General features: G+C 36.0%; 1 protein-coding gene across 3 annotated transcripts in view; it reads left to right on the forward strand.

Moving 5' to 3' along the window:
• KCNH8 (potassium voltage-gated channel subfamily H member 8) overlaps positions 1–18,584 on the forward strand; it is a 177,275-nt gene that overhangs the window by 64,606 nt on the left and 94,085 nt on the right. For 2 of the 3 annotated variants that reach the window (XM_026799499.2, XM_005480926.4), the window contains exon 3: positions 4,973–5,104. The exons of the other annotated variant lie outside the window; for it this stretch is intronic. In XM_026799499.2, the coding sequence (XP_026655300.1) occupies positions 4,973–5,104 (132 nt within the window). The remainder of the gene's footprint in view (positions 1–4,972; positions 5,105–18,584) is intronic. 3 annotated transcript variants of the gene reach the window in all.

Below are 18,584 nucleotides of genomic sequence, written 5' to 3' on the forward strand. Positions count from 1 at the left end.
GGCACCTTCACTAGCAAAATTCAAGAAAAATAAATTATAGATTTTGTTAACTTAAAAATTTGATTTTTGCAGGGACAATGGAGAAGAATGAGGTGATAATTTGCCTAAAACAGCAGAACTTTTCATTAGCTGTTTTAATTGATCATTGTCAAAGTTATGATATTTACAAAAGAGAATGTATAACTATAGTTTTCTTGCAGCTCATTTCCTTTCCTGTTCAGTCCAGTTGCAATTTTTTTAAGCATTGTTTTCTTTGCACTTTGCTCTCCTCAACAAAATGTCGACATCTTGTCAAAACCACTTAACTTTCAAAATGAAGTGTTATCAGTGAGGCTGGGAATTTTTGGGTAAGCTGATGAAAGAGAGAGTTTGGTTTCCTCAGACAGTCTTTGGCATCCCAGCCTGCCAGTCTTGAAGTGCACACTTGCTGTGGTGGAAAAGTGGAAATGATCAGGCTCAGATATCTCTGGTGTTATGATGCAGGTTTATATTGGTAATAATTAGTAACCACCAACGAGATGCTGAGGATTGCAATGCTGAGGATTTAGCATCAATCTTGTTGACAAGTTATTACAGCTATCTACATGAAAATATGTTTATCTTTGTCTTCTATGTGAGTTCCTGGAAATAGAGTGATGTGTTTTAATAGTTTTCTTTAAGGCTTGATTTGCATCTCCCTACAAGATAATTTAGTTTACTAAGTCACCTACTTAAACAAAAAGAAATATTCCAGATTTATGATGGCTTGTGAAGCCTAATTCTGCCCTATTATGCATATATATAATTATTTCTCAAAAAGCTATTGTTTTGTGCCACAAGACTTTTATATCTAGTACGCAAACCATTTAAACTTTCTTTTTTTCTTCAGATACTTGGGCTCTAAGTCTAGGAACCCTTGCATTTGGTTAATTTTATAAGTTGTGTGCAGATTCAGAGCTTCTCAAAAGAGCTTGATCCCTCTTCCTTGTGCCACAGAGAAGTGAAGATAGACCACAGAAATGTGTGTGTTTCTTATTTCTGACCCCTGATGATGAAAGGGACAGCATAGAGTGGCTTAGCATCCCTCTGGAAAGCAGTGTGGCAAGAAAAGTCCTGAGAAATTGAGGGTCTGGAAGTGAATATAAGCACACCAGTCAAAATGTAAAAGGAAGCCTTAAGCATTTCTTGCTGGACAAAACTGCTCCCAAACTGTCAAGGGCAAAAGAAGCCATAGCTTGGCATGAGTAGCACTCATTCCAAATATTTCTTAGATATTTGTATTGCTTAAAAATATGAAGCAAAATTTTAACAAGATGGGTGTAGAGTTTATTTATTTTGTTAAAGAATTACGTAAACTTTGCAGACCATCATCCCACATCATATCTTTATTATGAAACCTCTGCAGTACCCAAATGTCCACCAAAGATATTTCTGTTCTGAGTATTTCATTGGGCTCTGTCTGTGGTGGGCATGACTACAGATTCCCTTTTATCATACGGTGAGTGCACACAGCTCATCAACAGAGCTAATGGTCTCAGTCTGTCCCATGGTTCAAGCAAGCTTTATTTTCTAGTGAAAAGAGTGCTTGGTTTTGAAGGCTACTGGCACTCTAATGACAGAGTTTTGTATAAAATCTCCCTTTTAAATGCTGTGGTTGGTTGACCTTTGTTTTCATTTCAGTCTGAGGACAGACTTCTAGCTGTCAAAACAAGGAAAGGTAGAAAGAGTGGTTGAGAGAGTGACCATAAAGCACTCTCTTTTTTGTATATATAAAAGGTGGACTATAGCCAAATTGCCTGGTGATAAGATTATGCTTCATTTGGTTTCTTTTCTCCTTCCCTGTGATGTGCTTATATAAGCCTTGAGGATATTAAAATATATTTTGACCCTTCATAATGCAAGAGAAAGATTAGACCCTTTCTCCAAGAGTGCTGGCTTGAAGCAATAAAAATAGTCTGTATATAAATAAACCTCCAAAAGAAATTTCTTTGATAGGCAACTCTTGACAATACAGAAAACCTTTGTATGCATCATCTGAAGCAGGGAAGGAATTTCTGTCTCACAGACGAGTGCATTCAAAAGAACCGTAACAAAATAGGGCACTACTTTTTTTGATGTGTAGAAAGTTCTGCTTTTGGTTTATAGAATTATGTGATGCTGGCTTTCAGTAAAAGCTATGTAACAGATTACATTGCAGTTTATTTTTCCAAGGATGCTCCTCAATAGTGAAAGAGAGAGAGCTCTTCTTTCTTGACAGAAGGCAACCTTGTATTGACCTTGTCCTGACCTAAAACAGATCACCTCACCCAGTCTAAAAACAACTTCATATTAATTTTCTCCTTTCAGAGAAAAGGCAAATAAAATTGAAACACAGAGAAAACCCCACCAAACCAACTAGTTAGAGCTTCTAAAGATTCTGTGTATAAATACAGCCAGAACTGACAGCCCACCACACAGAGCATTAGCCTGGAATTCTCCAGTCCAGGAGAGAAGTAGCCTGTGAATATATTGGATGTGTGTTTTCCTTAGTGGCACCAAATTTTATACATGCTTGCTTTGCTTAGTCAAAATATTTTCAGATATATCTACAGAGAAGGAGAATGAGAAAAGAAAAAAAAAAAGAAAATATGATTGAGAGAAACTAAATGACAGGATGTGGGACAATTTCAGTGACTAGTGAACACTGGTGACTAACAAACCTCTAAAGAATTCAAATGTATTTTGATTATACAAAAGAGACAAGGCATTAAACCATTAGATATTCAATAGATTTGTCTCTAATGATTAACTATGTTGTAATAACTCCCTTAAACCTACAAATTACCATTTCATACAATACTACTGTAACTGAGTTAGGTTTGTTTGAAATGCCCGATGTCTGCAACTTTCTTTCAGGCCTTAATGGCTAATGTGCATGTATGTGTGTGTGTGTAGAAAAGACATGTAACAATTGAAAAGAGCAAGACATACTTCCACTTCTGGAGGAGATAGAAACATCTTCTTAAAAGACCATTGGCCCTCTTGGTGGTGCTTAGAGGAAGGAGTTGAGAGAGACTTCTTGCCCACTGAAACTACTGCTAGAATGCAGCTGGGTAGAGAGTAATTTTGCCAGTAGGAGTTTGGCCAGTTTAGAAGTTATGATGGTACTTTGTAAAGACTTAGGTTTCTATTTTTAAGCAGTAAAGTTTCTTAATGCTTCTTCTCCTTGAATGGACCACTTCAGATTGGGACAGTGTGACTCTCTAAAACATTTCTGACAGTAATGCTACTGAGCATTTTTTCCTAGAATTTTTAATAGAGCCAAATCTGTTAAAAAAAAAAAAAAAAGGAAAAAAGGAGAATGGAGAATCAAAGTAAGAGAAAGAACAATAGAAACGTCTTGCTTCTGATTCTGTTTTACCTTCTTTCAAAAGAGAATCTTTCCTTGCTTTGTCTTCAAAATAAGAATATTTAAACCCAATACAAAGCAAGTCTGCTTCTTTCTGCAGGTTTTTCTGTCCTCCAGCTTTCCTTTCTCTTGTTCCAATTTCTCCATGTTCCTTTTTTAAATATCTTAAGTGGAAGTGCTTCCAGATTGCTGAACTAGTAATGTTAGTCTCAAAGGTGCCTGTGTGGCTCTTGGAAAGTTTGATCAGGGCACAGAGGGCCAGTTGAATTTCCTTTGAAATAATTTTTTTACCTTTAACTGTTGTGGTCCTTCAAAAGAAAAGCTGCTCTTTCACCTATCATGCTCATCTACAGTATTCAAAAGGCAGCCAGGGAACTTCCACTTGAAAATCTAAATTATAAAACTTAACAGTGACCTTCCTGCGCCCAGTTCTTTTTCAAAACTGAAAACTTCAGAAGACAGCACAGCAGGAAGTGCCCAGTCTGCTTGCTGTGCCCAAGGAGCCCTCCAAAACTCAGCTGATCATTTGGCAGTAGTCAGCTGGGGCAGCAGTGGTCCAGGGAAGTCAGACTTGGGTTTTTTCTGAATTTAAGTAGACTTTTGTTTATAAATGAACTCTAAAAATAGTACGTTGTGAAGCAGCAGATTGTGGAAGCACAAAGATGTACAAAAATAAATTTTAAACTCTCTAGTAACACTTATATCTCTTATAAATAATATTTGTGGGCTGATGGTGGGTGGAAGTAGTTAGCGTTGATACCTAAAACCTGAAAGAGACAAAAGTCTGGTACTGGGCTGAGTTACCCAGAATGGATGGGAGTGGGATTTAGGATGCTTGTACCTAGGCATTAAATATTTTCTTCTTCCAAGTGGTGTTGATAGAAAACTTAGGAATTATTTAATTGGAAGTAAAAAACATATCTTTGTAAACAGTAAGAATTTATTATAAACTGCATCATTATGTAGCAGGTGTGGACAGAGAAAAGTTGACAAGAATTAAAAATACTGTCAAACTCAGTTTTGTCCAACTTCAGTCTTACAAAGGCGAACATTATGAAATTAAAGCTGATTAATTTTAGAGATGATGTGTGGTATTATATATCTCACTGTCTGTGCAACAAGTTTTGTTTCAATTCTAAGTCTGATATCTGATTAATTTAAATATCTTTGAATTAGTGAAATGATGCTCTGACTAGCAGGTCTTCTGTCAAGAGGTTTTAATGAGTATCAAGTCAGATGATTAAGGTAGAATGATTCTGTAGCAGACATGAATGCTACAGATGCCAAGTTAACAAAGTGAAAGCTATTCCAGGAAATAAGCAACATCAGTGGAGAGTTCAAAGGAAAGCATGGTTTCAGAGGAGTAAGCAGCTTCATTAAATGCTATTAATGATCCCTGTAGATAAATTTTGCATTTAAATTAATGTCTTGTGTCTGGAGAAAGCAGTATTACAGAGCTTCAACCAGTGATGCAAAGTGATTTACGTGAGCTGAACATCTGTGATTCCCTGACTACTGACCTCCTAAATAAGCAGTTCACTTTTTTCCTCCCTCTCTCTTCTAAAAGACAGCTGTTTGAATTAAATTCATTCTTTATCCTTGCAGGGTCTTCATTCTGGTGCTTACTGGATATTGTTCCTATAAAGAATGAAAAAGGAGATGTGGTACTCTTTCTGGCCTCTTTCAAAGACATAACAGACACAAAAGCCAAGATTGCTGCAGAAGACAAAAAGGAAGGTTTGTGAGAATTGCAAAAACATTGATAAGAACCAACATTTATATGTTTTTAAGAATTGCACCTGCATGAGCATTCTCTCACATGCCCACTATCCAATATACAGACCTCTTTTTTTTTCCAAAGAAGAAATTAATATATGTCATGGAATGATAAATAATCTCTTTGGTTTTTTTATTATTTACATACTGCTGCAGGTTCTGTAAACATGGAATTTAGGAGACAGAGTATTTTGTCCTAAAAATTAAAATTGTTTTTATGTACCATGATTTAATGTATTTACTTTCTGGATTTACAGAAGTATATTTTGGTATTTTGGAGAAACTTTGGACCTTTTCAAATGTTCCATCTAGGAATCTGATTTCAGCATGGCTGAGAGTAAATGAATGTGTTTTTTCATGTGTGTTTTCCAATAAGCAGAATTTAAAGCAGCTTTAGAAATTATTTTGCCTATTGCTAAGCATATATTTTTTTGTATCATCTCATTTTCATTACACTTTAAGTTACAAGACTTATTATATCATCAGAATGATCCAATAGTATAAGAAATAATTTCTCTCTTTTGTTTGCTTCTGAAAGGAAACACTGCAAAGATTCTGTTCCATGAATCTGGAAAATTGTCTTATGGTAATGGCGCACAACCACCATAAAATAATTTTGACTGTGTGTGTAGTTAAGGTTTGCTAAATTTTGGTAACACAAAACAAAGTCAGTGTAGGGGAATAAAGGTTATGCAGTGAGCAGTGAGTTGTGCATCAAAGGCAGTGAACTTATTCCAGATTTGCATTTTGTAAAGGTATAGTGGACCAACTCTTTAGTTTTGTAATTTTTCAGTCTCTAAGGAACTGCTTAGAAAGATTTTCTCTGTAGACACCAAGAGTGGGTCTCAGAATTCTTTGAAACACCATTGGTGCTGAATTTTACTACCTGGTACTGCTCTGGGACCTATTGACCTATTTTTCACCACGTGATAGCCATTGATCTCTGCATAAGTCAACAACTACATAGCTACAGCACTTAGAACACATTTACTCCTCGTGGATTTCCCAAAGTAGGGGAACAATTATTATTAAACTTTTTTGGGTTTTAAATGTTCATTTATCAACAAAAAAGTGATATTTCAGTTACAGCAGTGTGTGATTCAGTATTCTTTTATGAAATTTTAGTACTTTAAACTGTAAAATATTATGCTTTCTTGTGCTGAATAATACTTATGCTTACGATGTTTGCCACTTTTGTATGCTTGGACAAATAATTTCACCTTTTACATTATTTTCAAGCTCTGAATATTAGCAGGTTTTCTGGGGGAGTTGTTTTTCATCTTTCATTTTTTGCAATGAATATATTTGAAAGTTTCAAAGCTGGAAGACTGAAAAATGGTTTTGAAGTAGTACACAAGTACATTTTACTGCTTTTCCTTACATTCAATTTCAACCAATTCCTATCTCTTGAAGTAAAAAAATAAAAATACAAAAAATATTTTATCTTGTTTCTCCTTAAGCCTCAGAAAACCTTACTCTTATAAAAGTTTTAGGAAAGTAACTTCTTAAAACCTGATACACGGAACTATGTAGGAGAGAGATTGTCAGAACATCTGTGCTCTAAAAGCTAATGATTTACTTACAAGCGATGCAAATTTTCAGGGTAGACCCAGTGAGAAATCACATTAAGTATGCCAGGGATGACTTGAAATAGGTATGTTGCTGATTACTTGCAAAATGACAGCTATTGTTTATCTGATAAACATTTTGTAGCTGCGTGCTTATTTTAGGATGGATTAAGATGGTCTTTGACATGATTTCATATCAAATTATAAATCTAAGCAGATTTTAACTCCTGTTTCCTGTAGCATGTTTACAAATTAATACAACTCTGCTGACTGCTGACACAGGAATGCACTTGTGCAGGGCTACACCACACCAGCAAATGCCCATTCAATTGCCACAAGAATGAGCATGGACACTTGGCTTTCTTCATTGATGTATTCTTTGGAACATCATCCTGAAACTTGGTTGTTCTGTTGCTTCATAATAATTTTAAAACCATGACAATAATTTTCTGTTATTAGCATCATGGAAGCAGAAAGTAGCACTTAGTGTGGGGCTTTAGTAATTATTGCATTTTAATAACTAGAGTGAGAAAACAAACATGATTTAACCATTTATTCAAATCTTCTTTTTAATTTCAGCATTTTTATGTTGTATATATCCACCTGACTACATAAAAATAAATGTAGAGGTACACCAGGTCTTTTTTAATGACATTAAAATTCTTCCCCTGCAGAGTGATTTATTAATCCTCCAGTGGTGAATATCATCTCATTATTTTCAAAAAAGAATTCCCAGTACAACCTGTGCAACTCATTCAGTACCTGAAATTTCAGAATGTTTAACTTCTAGAAGTAATTGCTGCTTCTTTACTTAGATCACAATTACTACGAAGAATGCACAATGCACCTTGTATTAAAAAGGCTTGAGTTTGTTGGGGTTTTTTGGATGTATGAAAAAACCTTTTTAATTTTTACAGATTGATTTACTTTTTCAAAGATTACTGAATTTGTCCTTTCAAAAATCAAATAATTTTTGAACTTATAGTTGAAACTGAACTATTGCTACAAGGTAATTGCCATCATGCACAGTTTTCTACTGCCTTTTTAGCATATCTCTTGAGGTTAGATTGTGTATGTAAGGAGAACCTAGACAAAAACATTCTCAGTGTGAAACTATCCTGCCCATGCAAGGCCCCTTTAGCAATGTTTTGTTTCAGTTGCTCTCTTCTGTTTTCTGCCCAGAACTGACTTTTATAATTTTATAGGTCATTAATAGTTATATGCCATCTCACTTTAATGTCTAAACTCCTTAGAAAACTTATCTAACAAAATTCTTTCATGTTCCTTTTCTCTTAAATCTGCCCCTTTGATATCCCACCAACACTTTGTGGTAGCGCTCTTTCACTGGCTGTGCCTCCAAAAGCCTTCTCCAGACTCCTACTTCCTCAGGTCTTTCCTACTTTTGATATCACCTGTTTTGTCTGTAAAATCTTGTTCTCCTTGTACTTTTACAATGACACCTTCCTGAACTTTATCTTCTGGTTTTATGGCCTCTTTCTTCTTGTGCATTGTGTATTTACTTTTGCAAATGTCGGGAGCCAATGCTGTCTGATTTTCTGCAGACATTTTCTTATCAATTTTATCTCATCTGTTCACACAACTTCAATTGGTCCTTTGTGCCAATGTGCCTTGCAAAAGTCCACTTTTTTACCTTATTTTCTTTTTCCCAGCCCAAATGTCAGATGTCGTCTGTGACCTTTTCTTTTGAATGTGTCATTCTAAATACAAACTTAACAGGGTTTTTTTTCTGCTTTTCTCCTCTCTATAAAAGATTCCAGTGAAAAGAGCTCTATCAACCAATGGGAGAAGCAGACTTTGTTCTAAGACTTTCACATAAGAAAAATTGAAAAAGACATGCCTGAGAAGTTTGACAGTCTTTAAGAACTCCTTTGAAAGTCAGCAACTTTCACACTTCTTTGGTTTGGTTTGGGTTTGGTTTTTAAGTCAATTTGACAATATCCTTAAAGGCTTCCATTTTTCAGTATTGCTGATTTGCCTTCAACAATAGGTGTTTGCCCTACCTGTAAGTTTACTGTAGAAATATGCTCTGCTTTCCAGCTGCTTAATAATAGCTGTAATCATTTTGCTGTTGAAAAGCAACTTGCCACCTTTTTTTTCCTAAAATTGTGCACTTTAAGCAAATTGATGGTCTTTTCAATATACAGGAAAAGGTTTGTTTGCTTGTTTGTTTTTTTTAAATAAACTGTTTCTTAAGGGGATTTATAGGAATTTCATTTTAACGTCCTAACTTACAATGAGCTACTTTTTAATTTGAAGTTCCACTGTCCTTTTGGAGGAAAAGTGATTAAACTGAAAATTCTGTTCTCCAAATCTGAACTCTAGTGAGGCTTAGCTGGGTCAGTGCTTCTTCATTTCTGCATATGGCACTAGAACATATGCAGGAATTTAGTGAGAAAACAGGAATCCAGGTAGGAAAATAAGAAATTAAATTATTCTGTGATTATTTTTAGACCTCTAATCTGTGTGCTAACATGGAATAATTTAGATTACATAGGATTCCACTGCTATAGTCACTGCTAAAATTCTTTTGATTAATTTGACTCATTTCACAAAGATATTGGTAATCTATTTGCTTTTGTTTTGTTTTGTTTTATTTTTTATTATGAAAATTTTGAACTCTTTGTTTGAAAGCAATTATTTTAGGACAGATTTTCTCAACTTTATTCCAGAATTATTATAAAAATGTGTGTAATATATAGTAACCACAGAATCACACAATATTTGCGGTGGGAATCTCTGGAGATTATCTGGTCCAATGTCCCCTTCTCAAAGCAGGGTCAGATTGAATGGATTACCCAGGAATACACGCAGATATGTGCTCAAAGTATGAAGGATGGAAACTCCACAGTTTATCTGGGCAGTCTGTTCCACTCTTTGACTCTTCATAAAGCAAAAAATAAAGATTTTCTTAAACAGAATTTCATGTTTTAGGTTGGTCTGCCTGTTGATAAAGATGCCTTCACTCTCAAAATAATGTGAATTAAAAGTTGGACTACACCTTCTGCCACAACAGATTAAACTAAGCTGAATGTTATGGTTCAACTGTCTGGCTTTTTCTGGCTTCTTAGTAATCCTTAGGTCCATATGAATTTCTGAGGAGACAGATTTATTTTGATCATGCATCATTTGTTGGAGGGAGGAGTTGTTCTTTTCAGTGTGCCAGAAGTGAAATACCATGTGCCAAACATTTTACATTCCAGATTTTTTATGTTGAAAATGTCTATTTGGAGCAGTACTGGTCTCTTGTAAGAAATTCTGCAGTGTGCACTTTGATTTATTCTGCCTAATTACTGTCTCAGCTACTTCATGATTGCTCAAGCTACTGCAGTGAATATTCAGGAGACAATTTTTCATTTTAAAGCTTCTTATGTCTGTCAGAAAACAGTATGTTGGGATGGGGAACACAACCATACAGTCACCTAGACTTACAATAACCAAAGCAGCTAAAATTTTTTCAGGATACACAGGCACCATGCAGTTCTATCAACGGAGGAGGTGGGATAGAAATAGAGTTTTAGCCCAGTACTCCTGCTGCCCAAAGGAAGAATGACTTTATTCTGCAATGAATTACATTTATTCTGCAATGAATTACATTTATTCTGCAATGAGTTACATCCCCCCTAGCATGGCTTTGCTCCTGGCTCACCATCAAAGTAAGAAGGGTCTGAAACTCTTCTGCCATCATTAAAGAGAAACTCCTTTCCTCCTGGTCTGCAGACTATAGTTTAAATACATAGGGGACAAAAACAGAGGTGCCTTTCTCTCCCTGTTCCTTTTGGCATTTGTGAGCACGTAGATGTTCTCCCTCTCACCTTTTCACCTTCTTATCCAAGCAAATAAGTTTTATTTGAGCCTTGAATCTTTGGAGACATATCAATCTTTGTAGCTCCTGCTTTAGCCTTGCACCGAGTGTTAAATGCAAGTGGCAGCTCCATTCCAGCAGCTCCCAGAGAGGCACAGGGCATGTTCTGGAGCTGAGGGAAAAGTGTCCTTGTCCTTTGTGATATATGTAGAATGAAAATGGGAAAAAAAGCAAGCAAAGTCTGATTCTTGAGCAAATGCAGAGCAGCAGACTATTCTGGGATATTCTGGAAGGTTGAGAGAATATATACATTAGCAACCAAAAAGTTCATACTCACCAGTTCCTAGATAAATTTATGCCATTGCTTCCAGATTTTCCTTAGGAAACAAGGTTATCAAGGTGGGGGAGAAGGGAGAAGTTGTTTGTTTGGGTTTCTGCTTTGTTTTATTCTTCATTTTGCTGACAGATTGTTGAAAAGTAGCTTCAGACATTCCTTTTAAAGTTTGAAAACTCAGCCATGTAAGACAGACAAGAAAAAGCATGTAAGAAACAGGGAATCTCTTCAGCACATATGTTGCTGAAGCACTTTTCAGACTGTTCTGTGTGTGTGGTAGGTGATTTTTTAATGAGTCAGACAGTTTACAACCTTCCTATATAATTTACAATCTTTCTTATTTCTGTGGGGAAAAAAAAATCTGAAAAGGGAGAAATATCGTTAAAGACTTTTACTGGCCTAGACACAGCCTGGTATCTTACATTTTATTAAGGAACCATGAGGACTAGAATGCATATTTCATATGTACTTTGTGTTCCCAAACATATTTAGAAGGCCTTGGGCCATTTGTGAAATCTAACTGTAATTAGAGTTACAGGGCATGTAGCTCATGCTGCAGCTCCTCAGAGCAATTCTGAGTCCCTGTAAAGACACAGCAGGTAAGATCTCTTACATCTGAGTTTTGCATAGCTGTAGAACAGATGGATTTACAACACTCCTAAATTCTGTACTTAAAATTGTAAAACAGGCTGGGCCTTAGGGCCCGTCACTATCAGAGACTGAGCATATCATTCCTTCAGGGATAATCAGAGAAACTTCCTGGGTCTTTATATGGCCTCATAGAACATATGCACAGATATAATAAGATTTTGAATTAACATATTTCTTAAGTTTAAAAACTATTTTTTAAAAAATCTATTCCCCTGCCCCCTGCTGTTTTAACTCAGGGCCAGTTCCATGGATCACTAAACCTTTTTTATGGGGGATTTATCTGGTTCTATATTTTACATAAATCTATTAAGAATACCAGTCTTCATTCTCAAAAGACATGCTTTCATTAAAAATAGCAAATTTTCAGGTACGTGTATTACTATTTTCACTTGAGTAAGCAAGGTATACTTTAACATCATCATCTGTGCAAATTTTTTTTAATTGTTTTTGCAATTAATGACTTTGAAATTATGCTAATCATTTTCTGAATATAAAAAAGGAGGAAAAATATCAATAGATAAAATACATTATTAAATTTTATGGAACTAAAGGAAAAGAGAAAACCCTCAGGTTCCATGATATTGTGTCTTTAAATACTACAGACTTGCAGAGGAAGGGATATTAACACTTGCTGAAGAGAATGAAAAGTTTCTTGGTGACTGAAATAGTTGGCCTTATTTCAGTTCGAGGGGTTCTTGAAAAATATTTCAAATATTCTCTTTATTATTCCAGTTACATTTGTGTTCATAAAGATTTATGAGCATGTCATTGTCCCATGAGCTTTGTGGGCATTTTCTGGGGGAAATGCAAACTATTCCTGGAAAAAAGAGACACTAAAAACAGCTGGAAGTGACTGATGACCCAGCTGTAAATTCAATATTACATTTTATTCTGTAAGAAAAATATATGACCGCTCATTTAAGTTGAATCAATAGACATGTCTCAAATTTGATGACATAATAAAAATGACAATTTTACAATTTGTGAGAAAATTCTAGAGTAGTAACAGTAGAAAGCTGGCAAATAAACTATTTTTGCAGTATTATTAAATAGCTATTTTTGAGCTGGAATATTTTACTTCATTACAAAAGTTCTGTAACTTTTGGCTGTAGTATTAATAAATGAGAAAATAGTTTAAAATAATTCACTTTTGGAATTCTCTTCTGCTGAAACTCAGCCTATTGGAATCAGTTGAAGAAAGTTATGTCTTTTGAAATTTTTTTTCCTAATTATTTTTATGATATTTATAAGATAGACCCAAATACAGGTACCTAAAAAGGAAAATTTGTTTATTTATTTGTACACTACCATCAACCACCAAAATGAAAGAGGACAAAGAACCTTTCTTTTGGCTTTGTGTGTCTCTTTTCTCACACCTTTTTTTTCTTCATAGTGGAAGAATCAGCAGACCAAAATGTGATTAAGGATTTTTATCTCATAAGCTGTATTTGGTTCTTTCTAATTCATAAAAGCATTAATAGTTATGTATAAAATTGCTTCTTTTCTCTTTCTGTTCAAAGTGAATTTTCTCTGAAGGCATAATACTAAAATAATCATAAACATGCTGTTGATTCTGTGTAAAATTTGCCCCTTTAAAAAATGTTCTGTAATAATGTTTACAGGGTATAGCTGGTATGTGTGTTAAGTACATCTTCTTATTGAATCAATTAATCAGTTAACAGAATTAAAAAAGCAGCTACAGGCTAGCCTGGATCCACCATACAGCAAAGAGTTTTGTGAATTGTTGGTTGTTGTTGACAGTGAGAATGTGTCATATAACCAACAGAGCTCCTGCAGCCTCTTGCCCATGGTAGTGCTTTTATTCTGTCATTAACACCAAAGAAGGTTTTCATCAGTTTTCTGCTTATCTGCTGGTGTGCTGTCCCCTGAATAATAACTGTAAATTTTTCTAGGTTTTATAAAAGACTAGAAAAAAATTAAACCAGCTTTCCATATAATCTGGTTTTAGATGTTTTTTTGTGTTCATTCAGAGTTGCTTTACCCCATTTGTCTCCTTCAGAATTTCCTTGGTGATTTGCTTTTCTTGAGGACTGCCTATGAAATGTGTTTTTTGTCAATCATACTGGATATGTTTTTAACCATTGTGTTTCCTGTAGGCATCATTGTATATATTTTATTGCACATGGGTTATTCATGGGGGCCTATTTAAAGATCACACTTTCTGTTGTGGTATTCCTTACTTTATGATGCAAGTGATGAGGGTTTCCCAAGACGTGTGTTAAAAGGACAAAAAGAACTTTATTGCCCTTCTTACAGGAAGCCTTTTATAAATAGACTTGTAAGATGAATAAATGATGGACAATTTCTTTAACAAATTCTTTCATTGAACCCAGGTTCAAAAGGGAAAAATTCAGTACTTGTAAGATATTCCAGGTAAAAATATCTCTCTGTGTGACTGGGCTGTGTGCTTGTGACAGCATAAAGATATACACAGGAAAGGTAATGGGGGAGGTTTATTTCCCTGCCTGATTTCAGAGTAGAGCAGCAGGAGAGACCACACAGCTACAACAATATACCACTGTGTCTTGAGCAGGGAAGGGTCCAACCAGCACTAAAAATCACTGCCTTAACCTGGTTACTACTCATTTTCACAGTGCTCCTTCCAGTGTGCGCATGGAGCAGCATCATGGATTTCTTCCAGTCTGTCTGTATCTGGATACCTTTTTGGCAATGGAGTCTATTTGTCCTGTTCTACTCTGTTGTTGGTGTTATTGTTCAAATCTAGTTTATGCACTCAAAATGATGCTATTTCTATGATAAATTTTCTTAAGTAGGAGTTGGCATTACTTGCTGTTTCATCTCATGATTGACTTCAATTTTGTAAACAATGAAATAAATGAAAAGTTCTTGTCTACTGTGCCAACTTACCTAGTCCTTTGAGTAAAATGCTAGTGAAATAAAATTTTACTAAAAAATTTTATCTTTTTATTCCTCATACTCCTGGCTTAGCTCTCAAAATAGCTAAAATGAAGCAATCTAATTTTTTTATGGAATATATTTATAAAGGTGTACACCACACTGCTAAAGAAATCTAAAATTTGGAATTTTCACAGAGAACACCCACTATAGAGTCCATTTAAATATGGAACTCACTCTTTTTCTTCAGGAGTCTTTGTGCAAAGTATTTAAAGAGACCTATGTCTATACTACCTTTTCTACTTTTGTCCAGTCAGGGTTACATATCATGACTTGAGATGATTATATTTACACTCTTTGAAGAGGATAGTCAATCTAACCCTAAGTCTAACAACTCCACCTGCCAGGCAAACAGGGCAGCAGTGTCAGTCAAGTAGTTGGGGCTGGAATATAATTTTGAGCATGGAGCTAAAATTCTTGTAAAAGTAGAAAAAAACAGTGAACAGTCACGGTCCTGTCCCTAGTGGTGAACTCATCTTTTGTTGACCACTGTACTGCAGAAATACTGCTTAGAGATGCAGGTCTGCAGCTTCACAGCCTTTAGGATAACCCTGCCACACAGGGTGTTGGTAGAAATACCATCGCTGAATAAAGTAGCTCAGTTGGCATGAGTTTCCATAACTAAACTCCCAGGCTACTTTACATCATCCCTCTCTATTTCATTCACATTTTGCCAAGATATTGTGTTCTGGGTTAAATTTGAGAGGTGCAGATTGCTTTAACTCATTCTCTATGTTTTAGGTGAACACGGGCAAATCTCTTGGTGTCTTTTCCAGTGTCATATGAATGAAATGCTAGATCTTAATTTTCTATTTTGTGTCCATGCACACTTGTATTGAAATTTTTCAGTACAAAATCATGGGTAATGACCCATGATCAGACTGGCAGATGTTTCCATACAAGAGTATGTTTGGTATGTATCACACCAGAGGGAACGGTAGATAGTGGTTTTAATTAATGCATGAATGAGATAAATGAAAGCAGTTCTTTTGAAAGGATACAAATGAATGAGGAAAAACCACCGAGGCTGAGACTTTTTTTGTAAATAAGGTGTAAACTTTCTGACCAGAGCAGGTTAGCTCAGTTTGGTATTTGGAAAAAAACACATTTCATGGTCTCTCATGGCACAGGTTGTCTGCTATGGAGTGAGCATAGTGCTTCTGGGCCATATCAGGTTTACTAAGTCTTCACTAAGAGAGAGAGGAGGCACTGGAACAGCTGAGAACTGGAACAGAGAAGAGGTGAATGTTCCATTCCTGCAAGTGTCCAAGGCCAGGTTGATGGGGCTTTGAGCAACCAGGTCTAGTAGGAGATGTCCCTGCCCATGGCAGGAAGGTTGGAATTAGATGATCTTTAAGGTTACTTCCAACCCAAAGCAGTCCATGATTCTATGATTCTATAAATGTGTCAGACTTTACCTGGAGAATGAGATCATTATAAATCATAAATTCTGGACTCTATCTAATGCTTTGCTCTGACTCTTCTGATTTTAGGAGCACTTCACCAAAACTGTTATCAAGCTTGGAACAGGCAGCCAAGGGAAGTGGTTGAGTCACCATACCTGAAAGTATTTGAAAAATGCATCAGAGTGGCACTTGGGGACATGGTTTAGTGGTGGAGGTCACAATTAGTGATTGCGAATTGATGATCCTAAGGGTCTTTCCAACCTAAATTATTCTAGGATTCAATGAACTGCTTAGAAGGAGAGCAGACATACATTTTGGGTCAATTTAGCCAGTAAAGCTGACTTTCCAGTTCCTCTGCATTGCTAGGGCAGCACATACCTATGAAAGCTTGTCAGAAGCTGTCAGGTTTATATTTCTGATTTAAACCTAAGAAGTGGATCTTTTGGTTTTTTTCCAAAGGGACGAGAAAAGAGTTATGCCTCCTCTTTCTATTAACCTTAAATGGATGATTGAAGCCTCATGTTCCTATAAAAATACAAGACAAGAGTTACAAAGACATTTTTGTCTGGATGTGCTTTCTTTTGCTGCAAGCTTCCCTCACAAGATTATAAGAAGTCTTAAACTGTTGGGAAGCTAATGTTGAGCTTAGCAAAGAGGTGTTCTGTTATTTTCTTTTCTTGGAAAATATTCTGTAATTGTCATGTCTGATGGTTGTGGCACTATATGTTCATTTGAAAGAAGAACAACCAGAAGGACAGCAGTAAGAGTTAAAAAATGTATTACCACTTTTCTGATAAAGGGCAGATAAGACTAAATCGCAAGCATCCTTTTTAAGAGCTATCTTGGTGGGGGGAGTACCTTTACACAGGAAGGGGTGTGTAGAAGCACCAGGAAATAGATCCCAAAAATCTGGGATTTTTCTAGAATAAGATTTCTCACTGTTTTTGGGAAAATGAGAAATCCTTTTGATTTTAAGCACAGGGCAAAAAGAAGCGAGTTTTATTAAAGTGACTTTCTGCTTATGCTTTATTTTATTCTTGGATCTTTTTTTCTAAGATCAGCCATGGAAAAAAATAAAAAATAAAATCTTTCAGGTACCTAAATTTTCAAGGAAACAGAGAGAAACAGATGGAAGTTTATAAAAAATGAGCTGTCTGTTCCAGAATAGTGAGCTGTGAACTGAGTATGACAAGAAAAGAAGGTAGTTACAGAAAATAATCATACACATGTAGATGCACACCTGAGCAGTGTAGTTTGCCAAGGCTCCGGATTGATTCCTTTCCTGAAGGCATTGGGAGACCAGAAAATAAGAGAATTCACAAATGTCATTCGCTTATTTATAAGCTACTGACATGTGCTCTGATGGCATCTTATCTTTACAATTAATTAATTTTTTTTCACTTTCAATAACAACCATAAAAACTTTTGCCACTTTTGATTAGTAAGAAAACTACTACTTACTTCATAATTAATGTAATGTTTCCTTATTGATGCATGCTTTTCTGTCTTTAGGAGCTGAGTGACTCCCAATATTAACAGAGAGGTAGCATTAATCCTTTGCAAATAGTGTAATCAGCATGTGATGGAAGTCATTTGCTGTGAAAACGTGAAATTGGTATGATTTTAAGTGCCACATCAAGTCCCACAGCCTGAGCAGGTTAGTGAGTACGACATCCTTAGTGACTGAAACTCTGAACCTAGGTAGGAGAGATGGAATCTGTGTAAAGCCAAAAATTACCAGACTGCTGGCACATAAAATTTAAAACCTTGCAAGGGACCTGTCCTCATTTAAAGAGTGGATAGAGAGTGAAACTCTGTGTCAGTAAATATATGGGGAAAAAAGGAAATAGTAACTGAATATGTGTACATTGACTGTTTCCATAGTCTCATAGCTTTCTGGAAAGAGATGGAATTGTGGACAGCTTTCTGCTCAGTGCTCAGCATGTGAGAGAAAGGCACATCTGAGGTTAGGAGTTACAGAGAAAAAGCCTGAAGGCAGTGTAACACCATTGTACCAGGCAATCGTGTATCCATAGCTTTAAAGCTGCATGTTGTTCTGCACATAGCTACTGAAAGGATATGTTTAAAGAATATATTTAAAATGTCATGGGTGATCTAGCTGAAGTAAAGACTTCCAAGGCTGACCAGAGGTAGGGAAATCCACTTCCATGCTGAAAGGCCTCGTATTGCTGGGGATGTTGAAAGAACTCCAGGAAACTCCACCTGAAGGTACCAGGCTTGCTTTCTGAGCACAGCTTGGTGTTGGTCTCACAACAGACCACATCACCAAGGCTGTTTTATCTGCCATCTGCCAGCATGGGCTGCCTCAGGCTCTCTAGGCTTACGACAAGGACAGGTATTAGATAGGGTACAGCATGAGGATGAAGCCTGTAGCTAAAGCATCTCAAAAATATTACTGGCCAGAAGATCAAGAAGAGTGTTTTCCCTGCCTGCTTCCTAGCAGATCTGAAGCCTGTTCTATTGACCTCTTTTGGATGCAGTAGAGTGAACTGGGTGGCCTCGTACAACATGGCAATTTTTGTTGAGAAAATGAAAAAAGAGAGGCCTGTAAATGGTTTTAAAGAGAATTTCAAAGTCATATGACAAAACCAGGCTACTATAGCTGAACAGTTCTACAGTGGAGATCCAATTCCATTGACTTAAATTCATTTTTCCTCAGAGAAAGAGATAAGCATTTTGTTCTTACCCAGAATTTTAGAAG

The sequence above is a fragment of the Zonotrichia albicollis genome, chromosome 1, assembly GCF_047830755.1.
Source record: "Zonotrichia albicollis isolate bZonAlb1 chromosome 1, bZonAlb1.hap1, whole genome shotgun sequence".
In the NCBI taxonomy this organism is placed as follows: Eukaryota; Metazoa; Chordata; class Aves; order Passeriformes; family Passerellidae; genus Zonotrichia; species Zonotrichia albicollis.